Raw genomic sequence first — 24,089 nt, 5'->3', positions numbered from 1 at the left:
ACAGCTGCACTTTCAATACAGTTGCATTTACTGTAACGGTGCAGGCATACACACGTCTGTTGGCACGCGCCACTCTCCTGTTGTAGTGTGCATTTGTCTTCACTACAAACAAGCTGTCTGACAACAATCATTCAATCCAAAGCACAACACTCACTCATCACCAATCTGAGTCCATCAGCATCACCAGTAATCAGATTAGAAATGATTAGGGCCCAGCTGCTTTACACCAGAGCAACAAGGGGCCTGTTAGTTGGTTATGATTGCCTAGACTGGCTGGATTTATTAGTTACTGTGATGAAATATTGATAAAAGGAACAAGTTACTTCCCTGGGAAACACAAGGTTTTGTCATTCAAAACAGCCTCCATTATTTATCAGCACCTTTTCCGACACAAAAGGCCTATACTTGCCTCTATGTGCACATGCACAAACGCACACACACATGCATGATGCATACCCTTAAGCACATACATGGAAAGGCATAGACATTAGCTACCTATCTATTACTGTTCTCATCATCACAAACAGAAATTCCATTCAGTATTACAGACATTGCAATAAAGGGGCTGTGAACAGCCCAGTACAATGTAGGACACTGAATAGAGAATAATGATCGAAGGACTGTGTAACCAAATCTCTCTTCTTATCAAAAAACCGGGAAATGGAAACAAATTGGGTTTTAAGAGCCTGTTGGTATTGCATTTCACCCACTCAAATATTTATCAAAGAGGCTCTCTGGACTGGGACAGCACACAGGAACACATAGAATAAACGGGCAGTCATTTGAATGATTTGGCCTAACTAAAAGGCAGGGTTCAAAGATTTAGCTACTTAAAGGAATAACGATTAATCTTAATTAGATTCTCATCAACCCTCTCCAAGAGGCTATTCAGCACCGTTTTGCTATGCTGATAAATATCTCCGTTCCCACAAACACCAGCTGAATGAGACATTAAAGTGATTTATTCATAAAGGGGGAACTTAATCGAGCTCTCGTGGCTCAGAGGATGCCTTTGTTGTAGTAAATACAGGACCAGGCAGAGGGAGAGAAAAGGCAAAGGACCAAAGAGGAAAGAAGGGTGAGAGCAGAGAGGTGTTTGACAATGAAAACCACAGCAGAGTTCTGCAAAGAGCAGAGAAGTAGGAAAAGATCATAAACAATGGTTTACAGTGGCTTGATGACACTCATTTAGGGAGCAAATCCCTCTACTTCTACTGCCGCCACCAGCACCCACCAGAAATAGATCAAAGGCTTACTAGATCAAAGAATGAACGACTTAGCTGGCTCTTTGCCCTGTTTTACTCTGTCATCTAATTTCCTCAGAATAGAAGGTCAATGACACATGCTACTCTTCAAAATATGCATCTTTCTTTTCAAGAAATGCAATCCAGCGCTGCTTTTGAAAACGCAAACATCAGTCCAGAAACATTTCTCCTTTTTCTTGAGGTAGGATTTGCTTCGTCTCTCTGCATCAAATACTTCCCACCTTAATACTGAAGTCTACTCATATCTGCCCTTTCAATTATATAAAATGTGGATCGTCTTCCTCTGCATTTCTGTCACCCTCCCACTCTCCATTCTCACTGTCCCAATCACTGGCCCCATATTCTCTCAGTGATATTGCCTACTCCCCAATTTCCAACACTATCCCTCTGTATTATTCTAGTAATGGCCTGCTGTTTTCCAATTTCCATCACAATCCCTCTCTAGCCACTCGCAGGTCCTACTATATGTCTCCATGCCCCCATTTTCCTTACGTCCATTCCTTTTTCTCCCTCCCGTCAGAGGAAGCTGGTGGTGTTGGCTGTTGCCTCTCACCCAGTCTGACCTCCAGATGGATTCTGCTGCTGATTGGAGACAGCTGGTTCCCTGCTTCTGAATCTCCACCCCCTACACACCCCTCTCAGCTGTGGTAATTCAGAGAGTCAGTTATAACACCAAGCAAAAGCTATCAGACACATATTTCACAAGCAGACAACAAAGTACAGGGAAGCAAATTCTGGACTACTGAACTGAAGTGCATGATACATGACAAGTTTTTAAACATGCATCGCAAGGATATTCATGACTTCTGCAACCTCACAAACGGAAACTATGAGTCTCATTTGTCCGAAATACGATAATGTATATACACATATCCAAACAGGAGGCATTCTTGAGCACTTACTCAAGCTTATCCTGAAATGGGAACTGGGGCAAACCTACATCACAGAATCAAAATAGCCTGTGCTCCTTACACAAATTTAAAAATGACACCACCAAAAATAGTAATATTGTCCTGTGCTGGAAAAAATACACAGGACAGTGAAATTCTGTGAGGTAATTGGCCAGTATAAGTGGTTCAGTTTTCTGAACTCTGCCCCACCGCTGATCAAATCTAGACAGTGCTCCACTCCACTCAGACTGACCTCACTTCTCTGGCAGGTGTGAGAATATTGCACCACATGCACAGCGTCAGGGAGCCTGTCTGTGTCTGTCTGTGCCACTTTGCTGTGCTAAGTTCAGTTCAGTTCAGTTCATCTGTGGGCTTCAGCTTGGAGCTGGCTGACTGATGGGATCGACTGAGGCCACTATAGTACTCTTGAACAATAACAACACTGCTAGCCAGTAAACTGTGCAGAAAATTAGTCAGGCACAATCTGTTCTAGAAAAATGATATAAAAGTGATGAGGTGGAAGACAAAACAAGGGGGTCGAATACCCTAATTAGTATAAATAAAAAAAATCTAAAAGAACTTTTCAAAGTGAAAAAGAACAAGTGCCCACTAGATGATAGGACAAGTCCTTGACAAATTCATGAACTTGTCAGTTGATTTGTGTGTTTATGTGTGAGTGAAGAGAGAAGAAAAAAAAAAGAAGCTTTTTTTTCCCATGTGTGTTGTATCTGACCTGTTGAAGCCCTACTTGATTTAGAGCTCTTATGAAGCTGAACCTTTTTCCGTGCGCTACATATATCTTTAAGTTAAGAAATGGATTATGAGTGTGAATGTGCAAAGTATGTTTACACTACATAGCGCATTTTCTAAGTATATCCGCTCATTCCAGATATATGGGTATGTCTGCTGATAAGTAGAAAGAAGCTCCAGAAGACAAAAGCCAAGGATATGTTTAGAATGAGTAATGTTTGTCCACCAGACAAGTTTAATTTTCCACTGTAAAGTGCCCTGCTCATTGCAAATCTTTGTCATGATTCTTTAAAATACAGAATTAAGTAATCTTTATTAAAAATTTTGAAGTTATATTTATTTAAAATTGTATGCGTTTATGTAAAGACATTTATATCAGCTCACATGTTTTTTTTAATTTTTTTTTTATAACTCTCAATATCCATTTCCGTATTGCCAAAAAATCCATTATCAGTCTGGCAATGCAAGTAAACACTTACATAAGAAATATGAATTCCAATGTATTACTGCATTATACTACTCTAGTAGTAGTAGTGTGGTAATGCTTGCCAGAACCCATTCTCTTCTGGCTCAAATCCATTTGATATTTTCACAAATTCCACCTCCAACACTACCCCTGTAACTGTGAAAGATGGGTTGAAGACAAGGGGAAAAAACCAACTGTTGCTTCACTTGGAAAAACACATGTAAATCCAATTGGACCATGTCATGTGATATTAATTAAACCATTCTTTAAGGACAAATGTCCCTTAAGATAAACGAATAAACTTGCTGCTAAAAGTGCAATTACGTATAAGGCAGGACAAAGCAGGTCAAGATTTGGCACAGGGTTTAAATGAAACTTCACTGGCTCGGAGCAGCTGTGCATCAGAACAGGCTGACCAGTCCAGACTGCGTGTTCGTTTTTGTGATAAACAAGATGTTCTCTCTCCCTAACGGACACATTTAAAATAAACACCTTGGGGATCAATTAAGTGTCAGTCCTCCAGAAAACAAAAATGGCAAATATTTACTCATATTTACAACCCAATAAACTTAAAAAAAAATAAATCATAGGCCTTAGGTTATCCTGTTACACGTTTGTTAAAAGGAAAATTTAGAACAACATTTAGAAATACATATACGTCTACTAAGCCTGGACAAATAGACTATAAAAGTTCAACAATTTACCAGGCTTTCCGCCATTTTAAAGCACAAAGAAATTCCAAATAATTGAAAATCAGGGTTAGGAAAATTGCAGCACGCTTTGTACATGATATGATGTGCAGTGATCATATCTGCTGACACTGTGCCCTCACACCAGGCAGGGACTTCAGTGGCCAGTGATAATATGGCTGTGGTCAGAGTTTTACTGTGACTGCCTCCACCCTCAACTTAGCTGTTGTTACAGTAAACTGATTTGCTAAACGTGTGCGTACAAGCAGTTGGCTACAGAGAAGGCACAGTTTTAAAAAGGCTCCCCATGTTCACCTTTCTCTCGTTTTGAAACACCCACATTACAGAGAACTCACTTTAGTTATTGTTTTGTTCCATTCTTATCATAACTGCTAAGAGTATCTCAGTCGTGTACAAATTTGGCAAAAAAGTTCTGCAGTAAGGCTGTGAATTGCATAACTGATTTTACCCAAAATAAAAATGAGCCAACTGTATTTGCAACAATAATCATCTAAAGGCTCAAGGGAATGAGAATAATGAAATCTCCTTTGCAATCAAGTTTGCACCCAGAAGTGATGAGACAGAAATTAAAAGATGGAAACTTGCTAATTTGCAAATGTCTACATCAAAATGTAGCCTCTATCATATATGCAAATACCATTAATAGTTTTAAATCAGATGCAGGCCAAACATCAGGGGAAAAGAGTCCCATGTCAAGTAACCTACATTAACAACCCACCTTGAAACACACATTTGATGTTCTCATCTTTTTAAAAAAGGTAAAAAACAAGAACATCATGGGTCCTCAGGTCTGCTATAAGAGTCTGATGCAGACAGGATAGCACTGTGTTGGGAAACATTCATTTCTACACACAAGTCTGTGAATGTAAAATATGGCATATGAAACCATCCTACTTCATATGCTATGCCAGACGTTTTACAGCACGGGTTGTATGTCAGCCTTCAAATAACTGTTTGTGTTTTCCTTCCCTATTTATCACATGGGGCTAGTTATAAATCCAAGCTGATATCTGAAACAATGACACAAAGTATTCAGTAACCCATCAATTTGGACACTGATATTTCTCTAATATTTCCTTCCTGGATGAGGCCCATTTTGAAATCATTGTTTGCATTTCTCAAAAGGATGTTGACACACTTTTTCCAAAGAAATCCATAAGGCAAAGTGGTGAGGAATGCCAGAGAGTGGCATGCTCTCCTTCATTTCAGTCATCTCTTACAGAGCTCTTATGTGGCTTGGGAGAGATCCATGTTGCCTCCAGATCTAGATACTAGCTGGGACATTGGGTACTCATAAAGGTCTGGTTTGTTTTTTTTCACAGTGTAGAGGTGAACACTATGGCCGTATATTTCTAACAATTGAAACTTGTTCTTTCTCGCTAATCTGACCAAACTTCCACGTTATGTTTAATACATGAACTATTATCAATGGAAGGCCAAATTCCAGGAAAGCAGGAACTGAATCAAACGTATTACCTAGGCCCGATTCCCCTCCTCCACTCCAGGCCATAAATGAGATTTATCACTGGCACCAATTGGAGAGGGGAGAAAAAAGGGCTAGAAAGACGAGGGGAGAGGAAGAATGGAGGCCAGAGAAAAGAGAGCAGGGGCATGAGCGACGGTTGAGCCATGGATCACAGCTGTTTGGGCTCACTCCACCAGGGAGTGTCTCAAAAATTAATATCCCATACAAAAAAAAAACAACAACAAATAACCCAAAAAAAAACCCAAGAGTATTCTATATCTTGGTGATTACAATAATTATCCGAATGCATTAAACAAAACCTGAACATTACATTAATGAAAATGAACATTTCAGAGGATATGTCTTAACACTTTCCAAAGTTATCTAACTAACCTGCTTATCCTGCTTTGTGAAATACCCCCATGTTCCCTTTGTATCATCCTTACAGTTCCTGTAGGCTCTAAACCCAGTATCGACAGATTCTGTGTGTTGTGACCCTCAGTCCCTGCAGGGAAGGCAGCCATCAATTGTCTGACACAGCGAGAAAATTAGAAAAGACGGAGCTGTGCAGTACAAACATGCAACTTCACTTTCACACAAATGCGTGAACACAAACAAGCCCTGTTCAGAGATTACCATAACTGTTACTGCTCTTACATCCCTGGACAGGAGGCAGGCATTTACAGATATTCCTAAAATATTAAATGGCATACTAGTCTGTCTTGCCAAAAGTAGCCAGTAGCATCTGTGTGAAATATGTCAACTTTTTTGTGAATTACTTTTATGTTAGGTACACCAATCCATATGACAAAACAAAAAGAAAATCCATATGACAGAGCAATTTTCCTGCCCATACGGTTGTCTATGAGAGCAGGCATCTAATAATCATTAAGTTTTAGTACTCTAGGTTGTGGATGGGTGAAACAAAAAAGGAGTATTGAGTTGTGGTTTTCACCTGCATTTCTGCTTGACAATCCAATTTAAAACAGCCTATATTGGCTGCAAGAGGAATCAGACAGCAAATGAGACCGAGGCCATTGACCACATCACTGGGGTTAAAGACACTCGACTAAAACTGTGACAGCAACCTAACCTGTCATTCACTTCACAGTCACCAAATAGTATCCATCAGCAAGGGGGGAACATAATTAGAAAAATAGCCAGCAACCATGGCAACCTGCTATGTCAAGGCTTGCATGGGGTTTGACTAGCCTTTGCTGCAGGCAACAGACAAACTGGAAACTAAAGAGTGAAAACTGCAGGAAAGAAAAAGAACTAGAGGGGACATCTGTAGCTGTGAGAGCTATTTTCATTTCCACCTGGTCACTCCTCTAGTTTTCTGAATCACTACCAAATATCCCAATATGTTTGGCTTCTGTTGCATATCATGCCAACATTTTTAGACCATATATTTATTTTTATATCAAAAAACAGAAGCTATGAAATTGAAGAAAACACCAGTGACGTGTTTACCCTCATAATCACATCCTGGTGGTACAGTGGCATAGTGCAATGAAGACTTAATTATAAACAGTACAGCCACTTCTCTCTTGGAAAGCATTTTGTTCTTACGCACCACTGATGCATACGAAGCTCCAATTCTGTATAATCCAAGGAAAATATGCTCAGTGAGCCAATATTATACCAGTGACTGCGCAGATCACCAAAGTTTATTATTACGAAGAGTGTATATAACTACAACTGAGTTTAGATTGCTATTCCAGTCTCATTTATTAATGTAATGATAACATAAGTGGCACAAACTGGAGGATCTATTTCCAAAAGCTTTGTGAGAGCTACAGTAATTTTCAACTAACTCAAGGTGCCCTGAGATTATAACCTGCAGTTCAACTAGCGTTAGCTAATATTTCCTCGTGTGTTAATGTTTATGCATTATGCATAACGTAAATGTATGTCATCGTGGACTTTATATAACGTTTTCACACAACCGGTACCCTAATGAGCCTAAATGTGGCTCTTTTAGAAAAGGTACAGAGACACATCGGTCTCCGCACAGCACAAAGGAAAGCAGCAAAAGCTCTACGTTACTAATGACACTACTGTTAGCCTGCCGAAAGAAACACGATACATTTAACAAGCGTTAGCAAGCAAGCTAATGTTGGCTACAAAGCATTTCTAATTTGTACAGTTCAATATTTTGGGCGATAATCGCGGACGGCAAAATGTAGCAAGATCCCAAATTAGTTTTCTTATACCAGACGTACTTCTGATAGCTAATTGTGCTAGCCAGGTTAGCATAGCTCATAGCATTTTCTGACTGGGTATGTTCGTTTTATACATCGTCCATGAACTTTAATGGGATAACGTTACTATGTAGTTTGGTAAACTGGCTGAGATGTTAGATTAATCTTTTGACCCCGCGATGAAAATTCTAGTTCGTGTAACTAGCACATAAACTAGCACATCTCACTTTTAAAAATAACGTTAACATGGAATTTTTTGATGAGCCACATTACTTGCTGGTTATCTAATATCAATGCAATAGCTTATAACTAGGTAACTAGCTATCTTCATTAGCTGCTGACCTTTTTTAACGCTGGCGTAGTAATTCCGAGATATCCACAACGCTACGGTTCTTTTTATTTGTTGGAGCTACCTTAACTTCCCTCGGTCTCAACTCATTCCAAGTTTACCGATAACGTCTCCGGTGATAACGCTTAACTCAAGGCAGCCGCTGAAGAAGCGGCGTAACCCGTCGTTAAAAACGTGCGCGCCTAGGAGAGGCTTATAAGGCAATTGCCGATGTGTCGCTCGCCTTTTCACAATATCCTCGAATTACACTTACCGTTAATGTGTTACTTATTCGCAATCCAAACCCCAACCACACGGGCTGATTTTGAACGAAGACTCGCGTCAAAGTAACAGAAATGAGGAATTTTATCCAACTTATTCTTCTTAGTTGTTTTCTCCACTTCCTGAATCAGATGGTGCCATTTTGAATAGCGAAAAAATGTTTCCGCTCATTTCGTCACGCGCATTGCGAGCAGAAAACAGCCAGGCCATAAATAGTTCATCAGGCATGTTTGGTACACCTGAGCCACTGCTTCAGGTTAGGGCAAATAAATACATATGATGGCAGATGAGAGAAGACAATAACCCGTTACTGCTCAGTCGTTGGCCCTTTTGCCAAGACATTAAATAATCACAATAAGCTCAATGAGATGTAATGTTCATAATTAGTCTAGTAAAATATAAATCTCCTTCCCGTTGCTACCTAATGTTACTAATTTTTTAATTTACATTTTGTAAACCATCTGTCAGACTAAAATGTTACTTATACTCTGAAAATTATAGGCAAACTGAATCCACGTTGGTTTGCGCTGTATGGAATGGTTAACACAATACTACACAGCCTAGTGTAAGTTTGAAAAAAAAAAATCCAGATGAGGACTTTTGAAGTTAATTGAACCATTAAACTGGATCATAACTGACAACTGAATCAGGCCTTTTCAACCAAATCGTTCTAGGAAAGAGGTCTATAAATACCTGTCCCTCCATGAGACATTAACTATTATTAATATGCTTTTTACATCTTTGTAGAGCACCTAAGGCTGCAACGCTCACTTTAAATTGGCTATTTAAGTTGAAGGTCTATTTATTTTTGCCCCTGGTTTATTTCAGCTGTGAATTTCTCAAGATTAATGTTTCGGTCATAAAATGTGGTGAATATGATAATTAAAAGTATCCAAAATACCTTCAGATTCACAGACAATTTTTCCTCTGATTCCTACAGTTAAAACCAACTACTGGGATAAGAACAAAATCATTTAGGATAAATTAAAAACCTCAGTCTTCATGAATGAATTAGTATGAAGTATCATCAGGTTTTGCAGTTGTTTTCCCTCTCACTTTAAGGGCCTAAATGTAGCCCGCAATACTTACTAAATACTACTGCTGCTGCTAAGACAACACTATCATTCCTGCTTCTAATAATAATCAAGCCAATGACTAACTAATGTTGAAAAGTGGTGACTGGGTTATATCAGAGATGGCTTAGCTGAAAAAGCATTGCACAGCTGCATGAAATAGCATATGAAACTAGCGATACCAATGCATAATACCAATAAAGAAATCTGATATGGAGCATAAATGGCATAAAACCGTAAAGGAAAAACATTGAAAGCCTTTTGCATAAAAAAACTAGCAAAAAGGAAAACACATATGGATTGCCATGCTATATGCATACCCTCTCTTTATTTGGGTGCATGATGCTTTGTGCAACCAGATATGTTTTGTTATTGTTTCATATACTTCATTTTAGCAAGTCATTCGGACTACTTCCCCGCAGACAGTTACTGTATAAAAGAATATTTAATTTTGGATGTTAAATGGAGTACAAGTGCATCTTCCTCCTGCAGGTCGCTGTCTCATTTTGGCATCCATCTGTCCATTCTACCTTATCGAACGACCAAGCTGGAAGAGCTCCAGTTGTTTCCAGCAAACACGCACTGCTACTGTTTTACTGGTATAACAATCCCCCCCTTTTCCCAACAAAGGAGCTTGGTGGGAAAAAGCAGGGTGTGTGTGTGTGTGTAGCGTGTGTGTGTGTTTGTGTGTGTGTATGTGCTCAAATTAAAGGTAGTATTCACGAGAAATACTGGCAGGGCTGTGCCCTGTCTGATATTGTTGTATTGTCTTATGTCAGCAAGGTGGTGGTGGATGATACAGGATGTAAAAGCAGGATAAATGAATCATAGCACATTTTAGCTACACTATTGTAATCCATGGTGGCTCGTCATTGAGGAAATTTTCTTTTGAGAAAAATGTTGCTCTTTATCCTCAGCGGCTTCAGTGTATCAGGGTTGGCTGAACACAGTAACAGCAGACTCTTGAGGGTTTACCAATTCCTAAAACAATGTTTGGAGACATTCTGATAATATTTTAAACTTTTTAAAACAAACATATCTTTTGCTATATCTCAAAACTAACTGTAGTTACACAGCTTCTTTTCATGTTGGGAAGGCGTCTGCTCTTCCAGTTTGAATTTGGCGCCCCCTACTGGAATAATTCTGCAAACAATTGGTTCTAACTGAGCTGGAATTTGAGCAATAGCAATTTGAACAAACATAATTGAAGAGCCCAAGTTGCAAGCAGTAATTCCAGGGGCTGAGCGAAAGCATATAACTGAGAGCCATTACACAATGAAGACTTGCCTCCACTGAGCAATTTTTGTCATGATCGGAGAAAGCCCTGCAGAAATATTTCCCACTTCCTGTTACTGTCTTCACTGTGAGCTATGCCACAGCCAAAAATAATCTGCAATAATTGCAACCTTGACAGAAACACAAGGATGATACAGCGTGTCTCAAACATTTCTTTGCCTATTCAGATGCTGTGACTGTGACTCCTGAGAAAGTTAGTAACTGTACATAGTACCGTACATGTACTCTCAGTTCAGAGGAAAAGCCAAAAGGCACCCCAACTACATTTGTTGGGCTTTTTGGACCTGCTGAAATGCAAAAATGTCTTTCAATATGAGAACATTTTCAGATATTTTAAGCCAAGAGTTTTTAGAATTAGAGGGAGAAAGAAATAAAGAGAGCCTACAAACACCAGATTTCAACCCCCCCCCAAAGATATTATAGAATTGTCACATCCATACAATGTAAGAAAATATACAAAATTGTTAGGATTGTTAAGCTATCACATTGATGAAGGTAAACTAGCTTTAAACCTTTGGAGAGCCATGGTATGGTAGAGAAGAGGTGTATGATATGTTTCATTTGATGGACTCGTACTGAGGTTTACACTGGTCAGCACGTTTCTCTCTGTGTTCTCAAAGTTAGAAACTCTAGTATTTGTGAGAATTATAAAAAGTGCACATTTGATTAATTAAAAACATTGCACCATAGAACAGGAATCATTATAACTTGAAATATATAACTTGAAAGTGTGTTGCTGTGTAAAGTGGAATGTAGGCCTATTCTCTAATACGACTTATGTAAATCTCTGACAAAACCAAATTGCATAACTTTTCCCCCAAAAGCTTCTTTGTCTCCACTTCATTATTTTCCCAGCAAAGGCCATGTCTGCCTCAGGCCAGCTGTAATTTGATTAATCCACCGAAAGGGTAGCCAGACGGTAAGAGCCCGCTCCGCTTCTTTTCCATTTTATTAAAAACTGCAGATCTCATTTGGATTTTATTTCATGATATTCATGTATTTTACTTAAAAGAAATCCTTTTTATTTATTTCAATTTTCATGAATGTATTGATGTCTTTGCATAATTTTGATTTTAATTTGATAAAATATTTGTAGTGTTACTGTTGCTGGAACAGGTTATTACTGGCTTAAAACGTATGACTGTGTTGTATTTTCAGAATTGTTGCAGGGAGGGGGGTTGAACAGCTTTTGAAGACATGGAGACTTTAGTCTTTTTATTTTCATTTTCTGCCCTTGGCATTCTTTATGTCATGAACACCATTCCCGAGTTTCAAGAGTAAGTCATACCATTTATTGATTTCATATTGCTCCGTTTCTACATAGTCTGTATTCTGTATAAATCCAGTCTTTTAAATGTTTGTTTTGGGGAAAGCTGTAAATTATTGCTATGAGTTTATAGTAATAACTTTTATACACCAATATTATACAACCACAACTCCTATAATTATTATATAATAACATTTTTTAATATACAATAAAGTGTTTACTGTTACAATTATCAAAGAATTACGAGAATACAAATGTGTAATAGTGCAGGTGATGCTTACTGTCATAGGATGAAATACATTATACTTCATCACCTCTAGAGGACACTGTAGGCTTAAAACTCAAGGCATATTTCTGTCTTTATTTGACTTTAACTACCTCAGAAAATCCTTGACCATATTGATCACTGCAAATTCAATGAGTTCACTTTTCAGGGTGTATTTGCCAGTTGTGTAAACTCTTTAAATGATTAAACCTGTTATTTCTTGGAGGAAAAAAAGAATGAATAGGAAGCAAAAGGAAATCATTGTGAACAGAATTTGTGGAGATAATCTGATATGATGTTGAAGATAATTACTTTTCTAAGCTGTAAGGGATCATTTTCTTATTCAAATCTTAGATGTCTTTTGTGTTTAATGAAATACTGCCTTTATAGCATTGTCTGCAGTTGATGATTGCATACTACAAAACTATAGGCTGAATAAACAGAGCCAGAGGTCATACACACAACCACATAACCACAAATTATTTCTCCTTTCCAACAAACTTTTATACTCCTGCTTTGCGAATATCTCTGCTGACTCTTTTTTGAATGTGTGGACACTGACAATCAATACAGACTGCAAAGAACAGTTTGATAAATTGCTCTTGACATGCAATATGCCTCATGCTCTTCCACTCTGCAAACAAACAGTATTGTGTGCATAAATCTTCCTGTAGTGTTGAACTGGAGAAGCAGCGAGGGAGCTTCCCTTTGCTCCCACAGCATTTGTTTTCCTTCTGTGAGCACACGTTGTGAGTTTTCTGAGGATGCAATGTTGTTTACTGGGAGATACCTTGAGCACATTAATCTTTCCTAGTGCAAGGCCGTGGTACCTTTGACCAGTAAACATGGAGGGCAGTGCTGAACTAATATGGCCTTAGCTTGCTGCTCCCCACACCTCTGCCTATGATTGATTAAGCCTTTGTAAAGGTTTGGTTTTAAGCCACTGGCTAGGCATACCACACCACCATCATTCTGTAACTGTCTTTGAAAAAAAACTGGATACACGATCAGACCAGCAAGCTAAATATAGGATTTTTAAAATATTGTTTTTACAAAACAACCTGTTCAGTGCATATGATACAATAAAAAAAGAAAATCTTATTTTGAAAAGTAAATTTTCCACTAGGAGGGTTTTATCAGATCAATTGCAGGAACACAGAATCAGCCCTTTCTCGTCAAATGTCACAAGCCAGTGATGCTTCAAATTCAACAAAACATTTCTAAAGGCTCTGGGATTTGATGAACCTGCTACTTGCACCCTGTTTTAGAAAAAAAAAACATTTTTTAAAAAGCAACCTGAGATGGCATGCAATCAGGAGGGTAGATTCAATGTGTCATGACCATCTCACCAGGAATCTCCAGGCACACAAACCACCACTATCAGCAGTGCCTTTGCTCTCACTGGACAGATTGCATCTTACATACAGATTTCCCCTCACACTTCTGCATTATTTCTCCCGGTGCCAACACTGGGTGTTGCTTGATTATCATTCTCTCTGACTTCGCATTCATCATAATTTACTAATTTAGCACTGCAGAGAAGACTGGCACAACTTCCATGAGAAAAACTAATTAGTGAGCAGAGTGTTAGCAATGAGATTGTGTTAGAATCGTGGAGAATGTGTTGTTATTTTTCTTAGATAACAGTTACATTGCTTTGCTTTCACAGGCCTTATGTGATCCTGGAGATCGGTGTCGCTGTGTTGGTGATTGTGTTTCTGTTCTACTTCCTCATCACTCGTGGCAACCCACCCAAAGACGCCTTATTCTTTGGTAATCAACACAACTATGTGCATTTCCCAACTTACTTGCAACATATTTCCAAACGATGCAGTTTAACACTGACAATACAGGGGTTAATAAGTACTATGCATTGTGCTGGAGCTGATTCCTACTCCCAAAAAAGGATTTCCAGAACTTTCACTCACTATTCACTAGTTTAGAGTGAAAACATGAATTGTATTCGATGTGATTTCGCCTGATATGTCGAAAGCTGCTTAAACTGATCAGGCTCATGAAGCTTAGCCAGACTTTTCTGAGGCAAGACTGACCCTCTGCAGGCTGAGGACCTTCACAGCGCTTGTACTTACTCAACCTTTTAGCTATTCCTTTGAGACTGAATCCTTGCGTGACCCTGAGACAAAAGGCACAACTATTTGAAAATGCTATTACAGGACTAGACTGCACAGTCACTGCTCCTGTATAATACTATTCAGACTCCACTACTGGCTTACTCTGAAAACCATAAGGAGGTCTGTATCCAGTTCATTCGTGTGTCAGTAGCAGCTTGTGCACCTTTTCACACACTTTTGATCTAAAATTTAGGCGGGATTTTTTGTGAAACTATATTCTCCATTTCTAGCCAAGCGTTTCCCCACAAACACATCCCTGCAGCTGATGCCAGGGGCTATGCTTGTGGGACAGAAACGAAGGGGTATATTGGTAGTCACTGCCCAATGCAATGCTAGTGTTGTGTAGGAGAACCATAACAATGAGGGCAAAGCTGTGGCGGGCCCTTCTCAATGATAGAGAGCCATAATCCCCCTGCTATCTCACCTGTTAGATGTCAGAGATAAACCTGGTTGTCCTGAGGATTACAGAGACACCCGCACGCAGGGGAGACAAAATGTCTGTTAGTGTGTGTGTGTGTGTGTGCGTGTGTGTGTGTGTGTGTCTGTAGGGGCGTGTAATATGTGTGAAGGACAGAAAGGAAGGATGCGATACAGCGGTTTAAGCTGTGGTATCTGAAGAGCGACACCCATGTCACAACACAGAGTTTCTCTTTATAATGACATTCTGCAGTGTTCATGCGGAAAATCATTGTAATGGCTTTTACAGCTGTTCCCTATGAAGTGATTCCAGTAGTAAATCACTGATGGAGACATGTGCTTTGTCCAACTTCGTCACTTGTATGTGTAGGTGCTTCTTTATCAGATGCTCTGTTTCTGTTCATTCAAATCGTGTTTAATTAGACTGATATCGAGGCATCCGTCTAAAAGTATTTATGGAGTCAGTGTGTGCAAACTGAGTGTCCCCAGATAGTAACACTGCCCTAACTGGTGTGTACAATTGTAACCATCCACGAGGGGTCCAATGCCTCATGATGTGTACGTTAAGTCTAAAAAGTGAAAATTTCTGATCTCCAGTTTTTTGCAAAAAGCTCACATTGAGTACAACCTTTGATAAAAGAGTCTATCAACTAAAACCAGCCTGGTGAGGGGGTTTTGGTTTAGAGTATTAGGAAGGCCTAAATGCCACTCGTGTTTGTGTAGCTCTACACTTAAAATTCTGTCTTGTGGAAATGGCCTTTCAGCTCTGCTTGGCTCTTAACCTGAGGATAGAAGAAGGATGTTCACCGTGGACTCAATATAAATATGCCTCCAGGCTATCTCACTGCTCGAGACTTCATTTTCTCCCCACATTGTCGAGACAACCGACCTATATGGTTGTTCAATCAGAGATTGAAAGATAATGAGTTAAACAGACGATGAGGAGACTCAAGGTTCTCTGCTAATACAGCCTTGGCATTCTTTACTAATGCACTGTATTTGTATGTATTTTTCAAAATAGAGAGACAAAGCAGATTGAGTATTTACATGAAACTTTCAAAATCATAGTGGTTTCTGAATGAAATCTGTTCAGATATGATAAAGCTGCTTAAAACATCAACGTTTCCTAACTCCCATTAGTTTGTTCTGATAGTTTACAGTACTGACTTTTAATATAAAGCATTTTTGTGTGTCCAGTGTCAAGCATATTATTTTGTATTTCCTTGAATTAATGTTTTCTTTCCTTTGCAGTTTTTGCTGAATTTTCTTTTACTTGTGTCATTGACTTGACGAGTGCCTTGGAATATGATGGCATTATTTCTGGCTTTATGGACTTCTACCAGAAGACAGTAGGTTTCTTATTGTCACATCTAAATGACACTGTATTGACACTTAAAAAGACACTAAGAGAAAATCTGTGTGACTCAACTTAAAAACTACACAAGCAACAGCAGAGAAGGATTCTGGCCACATCATCTAGCTAGACACCCTGAACAAACACTAAATCAAAGCACAGACGTGTTAACCAAATGTGTATCATTAGCACTGTATACTGTACAGTATGTATTAATGTAATATGTTTCAGGGAGAGCCCTATCTGGGAACAGCTTATGCCATCATGATGTGCTACTGGGATGGAATAGCACACTTTATCATGTACCTGGTGATGATCAGCAGGATAACAGATAGGTGGGTGAAGGTAAAGTCAGTTCAAGTCACGTCAAGCTCATTTATCTCACTCTCCATTAACAATTGCCTGCCTCAAATGACTAGACCGAGAACAAACAATACCTTATCTACCTGAACAAACAACTATGTAGGAGCCTGTAGAAGCCGTGTGTTTGTATGCCTGAATGTAGTAGGAAAACATTCAAGTATAGTGATTAAAATGTTCTACAGTGCATGAGAAGCTTCAGACCCATTATTTTCCTATATTTTAGTTTCTTAAAGGAATAGTAAATAAGATGAAGCATCTCACACCCTGTGAATCACAGTTGCTTGAATAAAACAGTATTTTCTAAATAAGAGAGGGTCCTCTAGAGTGAGTTAGTCATAGAGTGCAGTCAGTGAGTTCAAAAGTTCAGAGTGAGCGCTGCAATGGGGCAGGGGCTATCATGGGAATGAAAACTTCTGTTTGACAATGTCAGCCTTTTCACCACTGGGAGAAACTACAACATCTTTGTATTACACAAAACATGTATGATAGATGTATACGAAGTTCTCGGATACCGCTTAGGCTACTTGAACTGACCAATACCTTGTAATTCATCCTATTAACTTCTATCTTACCTGCAGTCTTTAATATAGTAATATTCACCCATGTTTTTTGGTTTCTGTCACAGGAAAGCCTATCGCACCCTCGGCTTGTTGTGGGCTGGCTCTTTGTGTGCCAACATGAGTGTGTTCATTGCTGGGATTGTGGCAGGTGAGCCTCATCTTCTATTCCCCGTCTACCAGACCCATAATGACAAGCTTTAATCAAGGGAACATCTGCACTGCCATGTACCATCATTGTCACAGTTAAGCCAGCCATCACAACCCGCAGAACAAAGCAGAAAACAGACTTAAAGCATCTGTTGTTGGCTTTTTAAACTGAATATAAAAGTGTCACAAGTTCAAACTTGTCTGCAGGCAAGATGTTGTTCCCTCTGTTGAGTTATCATAGATATACTGTCACGTAGGCCTTTGCAGCCTTTGCAAGGTTTTAATAATAAGTCTGATTACTGAATTACATTGAGATGTTTACAGCGTATCATTGTATGGTTGAAAACAAACTGATACACATCTCTTTCTTTTTCTTTCTGGCAGGTAAATATGGGTCAGAGATTCGTCCAGCTTTCTGGCTCAACTTTCTCTTCCTCTTGATGCCTGTGTTGGGAGCTGTCACACTATTCACAAGGCCCAAGGACAGACCACTAATCGGTGGATACAATGTAAGTCCAACGCATGGATGGTTAGACCTTGATATGGATGTGGAAAAGCTTAAAAAGAGTGTTTGCTCAGTTCGTTAATCTGCGCAATATACATTCCAGGGATTCAGACCATGAAAGTTGACAATTTGCGGCCAATTAAGTTACTTATGAGTCGCTGTAATTTCCATTGGTGGAGTCAGTGTTATAGAAGGAATTTGTGCAGTGCTTACTTGAATCTGAAGGAGATCATCAGAGTTTGTCAGCCAGTGGAGCTACAATATTTTTGCCAAATTTCAGTACAATATGTTTGCTACTTCCTTTTCCTATAACATTATCCAGTGATTGTCTTGCGCCAGTCTTGACGGTATAACATACAGCTGCTGATACTCATTCTGATTCATCCTTAGCCTTCGGAGAATGGTCTCACTTCAGCCTCAGCCCATTGTGGTCTTGATTGAAACTAGAGTTAGCTTGGTCCTAAACACGTCTTGGACTTAAAGTACCTATAATCAGTATTTTCTTATATTAACTATGGATCAAATGTCTACTCTTACGCATAAGGGGTCGCGAGTAGTGACGAACCTACAGAGAATTATCACCCAGCTCTGCAGTTCCCCTCGGCTCTACAGAGCTTTTTAGCATCTTTCAGCTCATTGTTTAGTTTCATTTGGCCCGAAACTTTGCTTTTTTTGTTCACTCCTGGGTCTGTCATCACTGTTGCTTTCAGGTGCAGCAGGTATCTTTTTCAGTAAAAAAGCTCTGATAAACCGACTGTACGGTATCTCCAGCACCAAATGGCAGACAGACAAAGTTAGCAACTGGCTGGTGGGCAAGGTGGAGCATTCAGCAGCGAAAGAGCCACAAATACGACTACAAATAAATGCTCATGTTGTTCCGTCCAAGCTCGCCACATCAACTTAAATGGTGAATACTGTTTGTTGTTGTTGTTGTGTTTAAAGCTCGTTTCTGGTTCTCTGCCGCTAAAAATCATTTCATGCAGGTTTAATTACTATGAAACGTGGAGAGGGAAGACACACTCACACATTCATTCATTCCACTCTGTAGAAACACAGGTCTCATTAAAGTGAGAGTATGAAACCTGACCTTGACTAACCAGCACTATACATTGTGTTGAAATCTCCCCACAGGCACAGCATGCTCAGAGCATGAAACTGATCTGGCGTCCCTTAGACCTGATCCTGGTGCTGCTCCTGTTAGCTGCCATCGCCTTCACCATCCTCAGAGGCTTGGTGAGTGTACATCACATTCATGTTATGGACAGAGTCTGGGGTTGGGCTGGAATGGTCGTTTTCAAAGTCATGTAGCCTGCAATGTTGCTGATGCAGAGTAATTTGTGCAGGGAGTGTTGAGGATTCATACACAATGTATTACCTTTGCTTTTACAAGCAATACATTAAACTAATTAACCCACATGGGAATATTATGTGTTTATTTTCTAAAAATGATCTGGCTTTAAAGCCTTCGGCAACGATGTATGAATAGTGTATTTTAACATGATTACTATGCTACTGTTTCGTATTCAAACAGGTCTTTTAAGAGAATAGTTGGACATTTTGGCAAACATTCTGATTCACTTTGATAACACTCTCACGTCTGTGTGGTAAATGAAGCTACCTCCAGCAGCTGGTTAGCTTAGCATAACACCGACTGCTGGCTGAACCTTAATATTTACTGGACAGATATATGAGTGATATCGATCTTCTCATCTAACTCTCAGCAGGCAAGGGAAGCTATTTCCAAAAATGTCAAACAATTCCTTAAACCACATTCAGTGTCTCAGTCTAATTACCAATTATACTACCGAAAATCCTTGTGTGTCTAAGTGTCTATCTGAATGGTCATTTTTTAATTCAGAATATGTCATGGAAATGTTCAGTTCAATGGTAATTTGCAGTGGTAGTTTGTGGTGTTGTCACTGAACTGCATTATATTGTGAGGTGTATCTGTTATTTGCTGCAGGTGGCTCTGGACTCGCCACTGGAGACCTGCTCTATCTACTTGAGAGAATATGAACCCTACCTGAAGGATCCCGTGGGCTACCCCAGAGTCATGGTGGGTGCTTTTTTTTCTCTTTCTGTCTCCACCAGTAACACCTGAGAGCTCCTGTCCTGCCCGTTTTAAATAGCCAGCCACATAATGGACCTCTGCTTTTCACTCTGGGTGTGAGGGAAGCTTGCTCTTATCTCCTCCACTCTTCGAGCTAGCAGCTCATTACAAAGCCATTTTTCATCATTAAAGCAACAATGAATGTGGGTTGAGTGGCCAGCGCATCTTTGTCTCTCTCTTTCATCTGCTTAAGATGAATAACAGATTTGTGCTGTGACTGGCGGTGGGTCTGCTTTCCTTTTTATTTTGTCCATCTGATCCTATGTTGCCATGAGTTTTGTCGTTTTTTTGTTCAGCATACACATCTTTGTCAATAGGTTATCCAAAGACCTTGTCAGGGCAGCAGTTCAGGCACAATTGCAAGTCATCGATCAGACAGACGAACCGCTGCTGAGAACTTGATAAGCTAATCCGTCGCCCAAAGCCCCCCATCAGCATCTCACTGGGTGGGAGGAGGGTGTGTGTGCAGCATGTGAAAGTATGTCTCGGTTGCCTTTGCAAAACTCAGTTGACTGTGTGTGTGTGTGTGTGTGTGTGTGTGTGTGTGTGGGTGTGTGTGAAGAAATGAAATGAAGTTTAGTTTGTTGCGCAGGGTTACACTGTTTCTGCAGTTACTGACCTCTTTACTCAGTGATGTTGATGGATGGTATGTGACAGATTTCTGTGGCAGCACTAAAAAGACATTTTATCAACAGACTGAAGGGCATGTACGATTGGCTTTCAAGCCCTGAACTGAACTCATTAGAATTCATCTAGAACTCAGACTGAGAATGAAAAGAAACTGTTCAGTAGTAATAATTTGAGAGTCTTACAAAGTGGGAAACTGGCTTTCATGCACCAAATATTTTAAGTTGAAGGTCAAGACAGTCTGTATAATGACCCTTGTGTGGAGGTAGTAATTTATGCTGAGGGTGCAAATTTGTGTTTGAGAGAGTGCAGATCTGGGAAGTAGAAAAATACTCAAGCACTGCACTTTAGAACAATTTTGAGATAGTGAGACTAATTGTAATTTTACTGCAAATTTCAAGTATTTTTCCACTCTGGAAGTGCTGCTTTTATGCAGCATTTGAAATAGGGTGCATGTGGTAGTATTTTAAACTTTAAGCAGGCATTTTCTGTATTCAGTGTAAGTAGGTGAAGTGCAGTGTAGGCCAAAGGAAATGCATTTTGCCAAATACAGATCCAAGTCAAAATGTGGAAGAACGAATTGAAGACATTTTAAGTTTTGCAAAAAATAATTTGAAAAAATATGGGGATTGCATTTGTTTTTACAGATGCTGCACTTGTTCTTTTATGGACTACCCCTGTTGGGTGCATTTGTTTATGGTCTCCTCAAGCCCGGGTGCACATGGATGTCAGACTGGACGGTGTTCTTTGCCGGAGCCATGAGTCAGGTAACGCAAAGAGGCAAACTGTTGATAAGGGAATCTGGTTCTGAATACATAGGTAGGATAGAGGTGTTGCATATTGAAGCGTGTTGGACTGAAAGTTTGTTGCATTGCATTAACTAATTGCGACAACAAATGGCCTCAGATTGATTGAAGTTTTCATCAACATCTTCAGTACAAAGAGGTCTGACACGTGTCACTGCAATTAAACTCCTTGTCATGAGCTCTCATCCTGTTAATAATTACCTATACCACATTTATCCTTTGAAGTTTATTTTCTGTAAGAAACAAGCTGGTGGAGCTCTCTCTCCATATTGATGTGAGAGAAAGATTGGAACCACGATGAGACAAAGTCCTTGATTAAAGCCTTGTTTTGCTGGTTTATAAAAGGCTGCAGACTCTGCCCTCCCTGTCTTCTAAATTGCCAGCTTTTTAAATCTTAACATCATATTTGCAGTGGTTTATCACCTCCATTAGAGATCTTTTTCTGTTCAGTTAGACTAATGACTGTTGATAAAAAAGTAACTCTTTCCTTCAAGTTACTCCTCTGGAGGGTTTGTGTAAAGAAACATTAAGGCATTAAATGACCTGCCATCAATGAATATAGAAGAAAACAGACAATAGTGGAAGTATCAGTGCTGATGAGTTCAAATGCAGTATTAATTTATGACAACCAGTCTAACCCTCTTGCTTTGTGTTGCCTTCCAGTGCCAGTGGGCCCATATTGGAGGGTCCCTCCATCCTCGTACCACAGCTACATTTCGTATCCCTAATGATGTTTTCTGGTGTGTGCTGGCAGCTAACTTGCTCTACGCTGCCACTCCCATCCTGGTGGCCTTGCGGGTTCATAGTAACCCCTATTTCTTCCTGAAGATCGCTCCCTTCCCTGGGCAAACAGGTTTGCCAAACAGTGAGGAGAAAGATACCAAGTATAAAGACAAATAGTAATTCTTAATCTGCTCTGACCTTTGGAGTTAAGTACTTATCTGATGATTCGTGAAGAGCTTTATTTCCAATGCCATATTTCAAAATGCCAAAATACAAGATTATTCTGCTCAACATTTTTGGATGTGGTGGTTATTTAAATGTTTGTTTTCAACACTTTTATCCCTTATGTCATGCATAAACAGTGAAACAGCTGATTGGTCAATGAAGTTGGTTTGAATAGCAATGCTTTTAGCCATGCTAGGGGCATGGTTCTAGGGGTGGCGTTGTTGGCGAGTCACTCGGTTTGTTGGTCCAACTCTGTGGTTCAAACTGAAATATCTCACCAATTATTTGATGGATTACCATGAATCCTTTGGTGACTTTCATGATTCTCAGAGGAGGAATCCTACTGACTTGGGTAATCCTCTGACTTTTCCTCTAGCACCACCAGTGCTAGTGACCTTCACGATCCCCTGATTTTATCTAGTGCCCCCACCAGTTTTTACTTATTCTGTGAAATCTACTCTCAAAATCTACTCCATTAATTGACACAAAATGTGGTACAGACATTCATGGTTCCCAGTTGATGGGATCCCTATGACTTTGGTAATCCTCTGACTTGTCCTCCAGCAATAACCTCAGGTAAGAAATTTAATTTGTCCAACACTTTGTTTATCGCATAATACCTGTAAAGGTAATAACATTCCCATCAGCTAAACTGAGACTGTCAAACGTGGTAAACATTATACCTGCTGAACATCGGCGTGTTAGCATTGCTAACATGCTAAAGCACTGCTGTGCCTAAGAACACCCTCACAGAGCTGCTAGGATGGCTGTGGACTCTTGTTTCATAGTTCATACAACCCATTCACTATTCCTTTCAGCCAACGGGTGTGAAAAAAGGAGATGAATGAACATCAAAGCACATTAAGTTGTTGAACTTTTCCATCACCTTGTGCCTTTAGGACTAAAGGAAATGGCATGTTGATGGCTGAAGCAGCAAGTTGCTGAGGTTCTATATACTGTATATACATTGCAGAGTGGGATGGGATTTTAAAAAGTGGGCAGATTGCATCATAAGAGAAACATCATCAAGACAATTGGAGAAGGATGTGTACTAATTAAAGAAAGTTCGCGTAGAGCAGAAGACGAATAAAAAGAATATTATAAAAGGAAATATTTTTCCAGCCTTAAATACAAGGTTAGTGCTCAATGTTCTGTCTGAGTATTATAATACCGCCATTTTGCTCTGTATGCAAATCAGAGGCTTCAGTTTTCTCACTCATTGCAAGTAAAACAGTTGTTTCATAATAAATATTTAAAAAATCCAACCTGACATCGGAACCAGTTTAATTTACGATTTATGTTTTAGACGTACACTCAGAGACACTGTGCACACATGCTAAGTTTTCCTCTTCGCACTTGTTCACACATATCTCCCTAGTTCTATTGTGTTCCCCAAGATGACACATAAAAACAGATGTAGCTGGTTGAGTTTGCACTTTGCCCGGCAGCAGTGACCTGGCTATGTCAAATTGCCATGAATGAAATCCCATTGCCATTTACTGTATGAATGAGCCAGAGGACCTTTAATAACCTGAACAGTCTTTTGGGGGGGGGGGTTAAATACTGCAGGGCATCTTCTGTGCATTCAACTTTATTAGAAAGCGCATGGCAGTTTTCTTCGATGAACACACACAGAGCATGACTAAATGTGAGAAACTTGATGTGAATCTTTATGTTGCCTGTACTGAACTGCTTCAAACAATCCAGAGAATGGCATAACGAGGCCTCTATTTTTCATGGTGTGTAGTTGAGGCAAAGAGGAGATGCAAGCAGTGAACGGTTTAGCAATACCAACAAGTCTGGCCAAAGCCACTGCTATAATGACAGCTGTGTGTGGTCTATAAAATATGTAGTTGTCT

At 39.6% G+C, this 24,089-nt stretch overlaps 2 protein-coding genes across 6 annotated transcripts in view; one reads left to right on the top strand and one right to left on the bottom strand.

The window, feature by feature from the left end:
- si:ch73-63e15.2 (protein strawberry notch homolog 2) overlaps window positions 1–8,529 on the bottom strand; it is a 66,037-nt gene extending 57,508 nt beyond the window's left edge. For 3 of the 5 annotated variants that reach the window (XM_040128213.1, XM_040128216.1, XM_040128218.1), the window contains exon 1: window positions 8,353–8,529. The gene's annotated coding sequence lies outside the window, so the exon portion shown is untranslated. Of the gene's footprint in view, window positions 1–1,757; window positions 1,901–8,092; window positions 8,186–8,352 lie in introns of those variants that run through there. The other 2 variants (XM_040128214.1, XM_040128212.1) reach the window with 2 other exon arrangements.
- Window positions 8,530–8,575: 46 nt separating this feature from the next.
- tm6sf2 (transmembrane 6 superfamily member 2) lies at window positions 8,576–22,182 on the top strand. The gene is made up of 13 exons (XM_040128600.1): window positions 8,576–8,616; window positions 9,926–10,032; window positions 11,585–11,648; window positions 11,888–12,006; window positions 13,931–14,034; window positions 16,062–16,159; window positions 16,396–16,499; window positions 17,153–17,235; window positions 17,619–17,743; window positions 18,871–18,972; window positions 19,703–19,795; window positions 21,124–21,243; window positions 21,946–22,182. The coding sequence occupies exons 4-13, from the start codon at window positions 11,927–11,929 to the stop codon at window positions 22,180–22,182; spliced, it is 1,146 nt and encodes a 381-aa protein (XP_039984534.1). The 5' UTR covers window positions 8,576–8,616; window positions 9,926–10,032; window positions 11,585–11,648; window positions 11,888–11,926.
- Window positions 22,183–24,089: the final 1,907 nt, after the last annotated feature.

Source organism: Xiphias gladius, chromosome 6 (assembly GCF_016859285.1).
Source record: "Xiphias gladius isolate SHS-SW01 ecotype Sanya breed wild chromosome 6, ASM1685928v1, whole genome shotgun sequence".
NCBI lineage: Eukaryota > Metazoa > Chordata > Actinopteri > Istiophoriformes > Xiphiidae > Xiphias > Xiphias gladius.
This window is presented reverse-complemented; position numbering and strand designations above follow the sequence as displayed.

Bases quoted from the DNA above. Each gene is read 5' to 3' on its own strand.
- tm6sf2 (XM_040128600.1), top strand. From the start codon at position 11,927: ATGGAGACTTTAGTCTTTTTATTTTCATTTTCTGCCCTTGGCATTCTT. The intron at 12,007-13,930 runs GTAAGTCATACC...TTGCTTTCACAG, and splicing joins ACCATTCCCGAGTTTCAAGA to GCCTTATGTGATCCTGGAGA. The intron at 16,500-17,152 runs GTGGGTGAAGGT...TTTCTGTCACAG, and splicing joins ATCAGCAGGATAACAGATAG to GAAAGCCTATCGCACCCTCG.